The sequence below is a fragment of the Sylvia atricapilla genome, chromosome 2, assembly GCF_009819655.1.
Source record: "Sylvia atricapilla isolate bSylAtr1 chromosome 2, bSylAtr1.pri, whole genome shotgun sequence".
In the NCBI taxonomy this organism is placed as follows: Eukaryota; Metazoa; Chordata; class Aves; order Passeriformes; family Sylviidae; genus Sylvia; species Sylvia atricapilla.
Genome location: NC_089141.1, coordinates 66,245,835 through 66,253,106, shown reverse-complemented (window position 1 = coordinate 66,253,106; position 7,272 = coordinate 66,245,835). Strand labels below are relative to the sequence as shown.

The window sequence follows — 7,272 nt, the reverse complement described above, 5'->3', positions numbered from 1 at the left end:
TAAAAAGAAAAGGCGGCTCCTTTGGAGGACAATGCAACAAGTGAAAATATGGCTGTGAATGAGGCCTGAACATCCAGCTCTCACTTGTGCCATTAGGAATCTCACAAGTCGGATATTCATTTCTATTTTGAGTGAAGTGAGGCTGGAGATGTTCTAGAAGTTACAGTGTTATCCTGGCCTGGAAAATCCCAGTTACCTTGTCAAACTCCATTCCTCATCATAGACTGAAGCTTATGGAAGGTGGACTCTGCAGTACAGGCGCCTTGCAAGATTCACCCAAACTGAAAAACACTTGAGATAACAACAGATGTGGAGTAGCAGCTTGCAAATAATGCTCACCCCACTATGTGTGACTTGCAAGTCCAGACAAATTCTAGAGTTTGCAGCAATGTGCAAGAATTGCAATAAATTGCATCACTTCCATAAAAGTTTGCCAGCAGTTATTGCCCATGCAGTAAGATAGCTACAGTGGCAGCAGTACAGAATAATTTTGATATGAGACAGACAATGTTATACCTGAACACAGCCCTTTTGTCATGCAGTGTGCCTTTGGTGAAGAAAAAATTACCATTTGGACATAAAGTAACAGCTTTGTGAAAAGAAAACAGGAATGAACTTAAACAGGGTGGATTTGCTGGATTTGCTTTTTCATGTTTGTCTTTTTCTCTGTGTGCTTGTTTGGGGTGCATTTGTTTTCTTGTTTATTTGTTTTTTGTTTCTTTGGTTTTATGTATCTTGCCTCTAGGAATGGTTCTAGGTAATTCCTAGGAGCTAGAAAGACTTATCACTGATTCCTGCAGGAAATGTGCTTTGGTGGTGGTGAACACCCTAAGACGGTACTTTTTTCATAGCTCCTTTTAATCACTGCTGGATTATTATTTTCTTTCTTCTCTTTTTTTTTTTTTCTCCTCCCACCCACTACAGTATAACAGTTATAATGGAAAGCTTTTTATATAGTTAATGTTTTAAATATTTCTGGAATGGTCTCTAGTTGCCTCTAAATACATCAGAAAGAGCTTTCCTCCAGTGGTGGCACTACTCTGCCTGTCTTTGTGCTACCTGAACAGCTACCTTTATGAAAACCTGTATGAATTTACTGGTTTCAACATCTCTAGTTCTCTGTTTAAAAAAAAAAAAAAAGTACTTGAAATTTAGCTTGAAAGATTAAACATGGGTGGGCAACACACAAGCTTAAGGAAGATGACAATTGCGTAGTTCTCCTGTATTTGCTATTATTTGATCTCAGGCACATGGTATGATTCTGGTTGTCCTGAGCAGGTCAAGAAGCCCTGTGGGTCACATCCATTCCGGGTATTCTGTGATTATGTGATTATGCAGAAATTGTTTGCAAAAATATATATCTGTACTTACAAGCAGGGGAGCTCTGGACTTTGTTTAGGGCATTTTTTGGAATGTAGAATTAAAAATAAGAAAATACGACAGCACATACCTTCTTTGGATGATAGCTTTCTGCAGACTGCAATCCGAACCACATTTGGCATGAAGGCCTTTTAATTTTTTTATTATTATTATTAATTACACATATCCTAGCTTATACACTTGAAGCTTTTAGTTGTAGAAAGTGTGGCAAAACTGCAGGGCTACAGCTCCAACAGATAAGAAGCAATAATGTAAGTGACCTGAAGATAAGAAAGCGCCTGCTGCCATGCCTCCCTTATCCTTTAAAAGCAGGTAAGTTGGCCTGGAGATAGTGAAGGCAACTTAAGGAAAATATTGCCTAATGTGGCAACTCGATTTACTGGACTCTGCCTCAAGTCAAGGAGGATATTGCTCCTGGGAAAAGATCCTTCTCAGGCAGCATTATATAGCACAGAAACAAGGTGTGAGGCATTGGACACCTTAATAAAATACGATGGACAGATACTCTCTACAAATACCTGAAAGGAGGTTTAAGTCAGGCGGCGTTCAGCCTCTTCTCCTGGGCGCCAGGGACAGAACAAGTCTAAAGTCTTAAACTGCGCCAGGTGCGGTTTAGGTTGGACATTAGGGGAGTTTGTTTAGAGAAAGGGTCAGTAGACATTGGAATGGACTGCCCCGGGAGGCGGTGGAGTTACCGTCGCTGGAGGTGTGTAGGGGAAGACTGGACACGGCAACTAATGCCACGGTGTAATCGACAAGGGGATGGTTCGGTCACAGGCTGCACTCGACGATGTCTGAGGTCCTTCCCGACCCAAGAGATCCTGAGATGCGCACTCTCCACAGGGCGCGGGAGAAGCTCCGTGCCAACACCCGCCCCACGGCCGGCGCAGCCCGACCCCGCTCCGGCGTTCCCGCGGGGGCGCGGGCTGTGCCCTCGGCCACGCGCCGCGCTCCCGCCGCGCTCCCGCGGCGCGCAGCAGGTGCTCCCGCCCGCGATCCCGGATTTCCCGGGGGCCGCGCGGGCCGGGCGGGGCGGCGCATGCGCCCGGCGGCCGCGCTGCCCGCGGGAGGGAGGCGGGGCCGGGGCGGCCGTGCGGGGAGAGGGCGGCGGCAGCGCCGAGCACAAACTCCGGAGGGGAAGCGGCACCGCCGGCCTCCGCCCCCACACACACACCCTGTAGCGGGAAGGGGGAAGCGAGCGGCCGGCCCCCCTCTCCCCGGTCCCGGCGGTGCACGGTCCTTCCCGGGACTCGGTGGCGGCCGGCGCTGCGCCCGGGGCGGAAGGCGAGCGGCGGGGTAGCTGGGGCCTGGAGCCGCCGCTGGAGGAGGGGAAGAGGGGGCTGTTCCCTCAGCGGGGGTGGATGCGCAGCCTGAAGGGCGGCTCCTGCGGCGGCTCCTGCGGCCTCGCCATGGCCGGGCCCCGACGGTGAAGGCAGCGGGAGCCGCCTGTGTCCGTGCCGCGCCAGGAGGCGGCGCCGCCGCAAGCAGGGGGCGGGCGGGGAGGGGGGATGAGCAGCGCCGCAGCCGCCGCCGCCTCTGCGGGAGCCGCCGCCGCCTGCACCGGGGCCGAACGCGGCTACTCCTTCTCCGGCGGCGCCGCTCCGGCCATGGGGCCCGAGGAAGGCTCGGCCGGCGGGCTGGGAGCCCTGCCCGCGCCGCCGCTGGGCTGCCGGAGCCGCTACCAGCTGCTGCTCTCCGGGAAGGCCCTGGCCGACAGATACCGGAGGATTTACACGGCGGCGCTCAGCGACCGTGAGCTGGGGAGCCACCCGGGCAGGTAACGCGCGCCGCGCTCCCTCCTGGGCCAGACGCTCGACCCCGCCACCCCTCCCATCGTCGGCTGGGAGCGGCCCGGCGCCTGCACCTTCCTCCCTCCCGGCAGCCGCCCTCCTCATCCTCCTCCCCGCCCCCGTGCCGGGCAGCGCGGGTGTCCCCGCTGCCATGTGGCCGCCGGCGCCGCGGGCCGGGGGACGGAGGGAGGGAAGGGGCGGTGATGTAACCCGGCGGCTGCCCAGGTGCCGCCCGGGCCCCGCCGCTCGCTTGGCCGGCGATAGCGCGCAGATGGCGCTGCCGCCCCCTCCCCGGGGCCCTCCGGGGCAGAGTTACCTGTACCCGCCCCAGTGTGCGGCCCAGCTCCCCCGGGGGATGGAGAATGCCCGTGCTGAGCCCCTGGGCAGACCGCGCTCCGACTGGGCTTGCCGGAACGGGCTGAACCCCGTGGTCTCTCCTGAGACAGGCTGCGCAGGGCATCCACGGATCCCGCTGGCAGTGTTACCCAAGCGAGAGACCTCGGCCCTTTTTTCCATGTACCGGGGCTGATTTTAGCTGCCCTGCCTTATTTTTCCTCCTCCTCTTTAGGTTATCTACTCCCTTTGCCATCGCCTCGGTGTAGGCGGCCTCGGTGTCTGAAGGGAGGCAGCGCCTTGCCGGGGGGTTGTGGGGTGCGGTGCGGCCCCACCTGGTTCCCGAGCACTCCTCCCCTGGCGGATGATGCCCCTCAGGCTCCCATTCCCGGTCGTGCCAGCCGGCTCTGGGGCCGCGGCAGGGTGCCTGTTGCTCCTCCGGCCGGGAATGCCGCCCTGCCCCGCTCCCCGGCGGGGCGGGAGCTGCGGCGGTAGCGGTGCGGAGCCGGGGGACGGGAGCGGAGGCCGCCCCTAGCCCCCGGGCGGACCCTGCGGGCTGTGGAGGAGGGCCCGGTCTCCTGTGTCAGGGGCTCCCCGCCGTGCCCGGCCCTCCCCATTGTTTCCCTCCGGAGGTCGCCGAGGATGTGCATGACATGAAACCGGCACCTTCCTGTGTTCTTAGCCTCTGCTGCTCTTGAGGCTGTGGTGTGGGTGGCCGGGTCGTTTGGAGAGCTTTCAGTCACCGTAGTTCAGAGTTTGCAAACGGTTGTAAAGCGCGAGGAGGTTGCTTTGCTTGGCTTCTTCAGGTTTTTGTTAGTCGGACTTGACAGCAGGGCTTACCCACCACCACCCTCGCCACAGAAAGCTCTGTCTAGGAGTGGAGTTAAACATAAGACACACACCTTTCCCACCTTGCTTGTGGTAAATGCTGGAAACATGGCCTGATAACGTGGGTACTTGACATCTTTGCAACTACCGATTTCTTTTCAGTGTGTGATAGGGAAACTATAGTTCTTCTTTTCCCCCTGAAGACCTGCAAATGTTTTCTTAGTCCAGTGCTTATACTTTTTCCCTTAAATCTTTTCCTGCTTTTGAGCTTCATATTGTTTAATCCAGGGATTGCAAGTGCTAAGTGTAAGGATACTACCAAATGCAAGGAAGTCAGCTATGCAATTGCTCCTCAGTGCTCAGATACCTGTCTGTATTTTGCCCTGAGGGGTCTGTATATTTTAAAGCTGTAATTTTGTATTAGTCATGTCCTCCATGTATTTTGGTTTCAGGATGATTCAAGTGCTATCCCTTATACTTAAAATCGTAGCAAATGCTAACTTTAGGTGGTTGTAAATGTTAATGCTTCTTTTAATTGATGTTTTTGAGGTGCAGTCAAAGAAGAGAGATTCCTTATATGGAGCAAACAGGTTGTGTTAAGCTTTGCGAGTAAATGCAGGTAGTTAATACTGGTGAATACAGCCAATGTGTGTTGGACTTTTGAGAGGATGAATATTTAATAATTATCTAGTTTCCTGCTATCACTACCCTCACTATCTTATGTGGCAGACTGGTGGCAGCTAAGATACTGCTTGCGATCTCCACTCTTTCACCATATTGGTGTCAAAATACTGTAAAATACTTCAGCCACCTGGTAGACTTAAACAGAAATGATCAAAAATGCCTTTTTACAAAAATAATAAAAATTCCAAATATTTTCTAAAGATGCTTTAAATTTAACTGTGGCTGCATCTAGTTGCTATGGTGGAAAACAGTGCTAGATAAATTAAATGGAGCTTAAGATAATATAGTTTATGACAAAAGTCTTGACTTGGTTTTTGGATATATATATATGGAAAATTGGAAGCCTCCTAATCAGTAAGATTGTCAGTAAAAGTGTTTGTGACTAGAAAAATGGCTTAAAGTAGCTGAAAAGAAGCTAAACCAATTGGCTTATCAACACTAATAAAATTCTTCCTGTGTTCTAAGAAGACTACTTTGATGAATGATAGTGCATCCTATTTGCAGTAAGTTGATGTGGAATTTTTGCTTTAAGTCTGCAAAATTATACTCTGTAACTTCATGGGCCATGGCCAATGCCTGTCTCAGTAAGTGTTTATATTCCCAACCTAACTCTAATGCTTGTGAAGAACTGGCAGGCAGTCTGAAAATGCTTGTGTGTAGACAAGGAAATCAAACATTGTGGAGATTATCTGAAAGTCACAAGATTAGTATCACATTTGCAAGGTGTTTGTGCTGGCTGTCATCTGAAGGGATGAATGTCACGTGTTGAGTAGGACGCAGTAATTGGCTTTGAAACAGAACCAGCAGTGCTTCGCGTTTCCTCATGTGATACGGGCTGCAGTGTCATGAATGCTGGTCTCCACAGCAGCAGAGATGAGTTGGTCAGTGTGCTTGCTCCCACTGCCACGCTGACATAATACTTACATAGTATCTTGCAGTAACAGATTAGGTCACTTTGGGTTAAAATTAACTTGGCAAAACTGGTTTCTTGTAATCCGGACTAATTCCCTGATCTGGCTCACCTTGTGATTGCACTTGTGACAGTGTGAGGTGAAGGGTTGCACTAAGATTTTTGTGTACAGAGAGGTGGGAGCAAAGAAACTTAGTTTTGTCACTCGTGCTAGCCTAATAATTTTATGAAAGGAAACAGAAAAAAGTATCTAATTCTGCAATTTATATGCGGTTATCTTTGTGCAGATAACAGTGTTAAGAATCTTTTACAGTACTCCCAGCAGTGTGAAATTTAGTTGTCAATTCAAGATTGGTTTAGAAGAAAAATCTGCTGAGCATGCTTCAGTTTATAGTCTCTGCTTTGTGGCCACTGAAATATTTGAAAATAACTGCATAATGACTACTATAACCATTAAAGCGTGTAAAACACTAGTAGGAAGTATTGACCTCTTCAGAGGGCAAGTAAAAATCCATGTTAAACTGTTGTCTTGTATGCTGGGTTCTGGGTGGACAAAACTGTAGGTGTGTACTTCTTTTAGTACTGTACCAAAGCTCTGTATTTGCAAAGTCAGCTCTTTCTGATTTTCACATTTTCACTGTCTTCAAATACACCTTTTTTTCCCTGTAGTCTAACTTAACCCTAACAAACATCCCTATCTATCTGAATTGCTGCTATTATTGCTATTATTGCTTGTGCGTCTTGAGGGATTTGCCTGAACTGCCAGTCCTTTTACTGTTCTTTCACCTATTTATGTGCTACCAGAATTATCAGTTAGGCTCAGTATGTTCTTTGAGACTAAAGTATGGATAGCTATATAAATTCGTAATAGCTGTAGTGTGACCTGTTTTATAGTGGAAGTGCTTACTACATAATTTGGACTAACTTGAAATTGTTATATTACAATGGCAGTGTGCTCTAATATGACAGTAAGTTTCTATTCATTCCAAAATGACCATTACTTTGTTGCTGATGTTGCCTCCCAACTTAAAGCCTTCAAAGAAGAAAAGCTTCTGTTTGTGTTGTGCACTCTAATGTTGTGGTCTCACTGAGGCCAGGGAAATTTCAGTGATGATAGGAATGTGAGATTTCTTATATTAATGAGAAATTAGATGGCTGTTTTTTCTAGCTATTTTGGCTGAGGAAGAGCCAGCCAACTTTATTTCATGTTGATTGTTTCAACTGGATGATTACAGCAAATTTTGAAAGTAGGCCATTCATTCACACTTGTAATTGTAAATTGTACATCCTCTGGACATTAGGTTAGTCTTTAGGCTTTTCAAAATTGACAGGCTTCCCTTATACCCT

The 7,272-nt window shown here is 49.5% G+C and overlaps 1 protein-coding gene across 15 annotated transcripts in view; it reads left to right on the top strand.

Moving 5' to 3' along the window:
• Positions 1–2,461: 2,461 nt before the first annotated feature.
• MYCBP2 (MYC binding protein 2) overlaps positions 2,462–7,272 on the top strand; it is a 174,257-nt gene continuing 169,446 nt past the window's right edge. For 11 of the 15 annotated variants that reach the window (XM_066313404.1, XM_066313411.1, XM_066313407.1 and 8 more), the window contains exon 1: positions 2,471–3,157. In XM_066313404.1, the coding sequence (XP_066169501.1) occupies positions 2,889–3,157 (269 nt within the window). In that variant the 5' untranslated portion in view covers positions 2,471–2,888. Of the gene's footprint in view, positions 3,158–7,272 lie in introns of all 15 variants that reach the window. The other 4 variants (XM_066313401.1, XM_066313405.1, XM_066313400.1 and 1 more) reach the window with 2 other exon arrangements.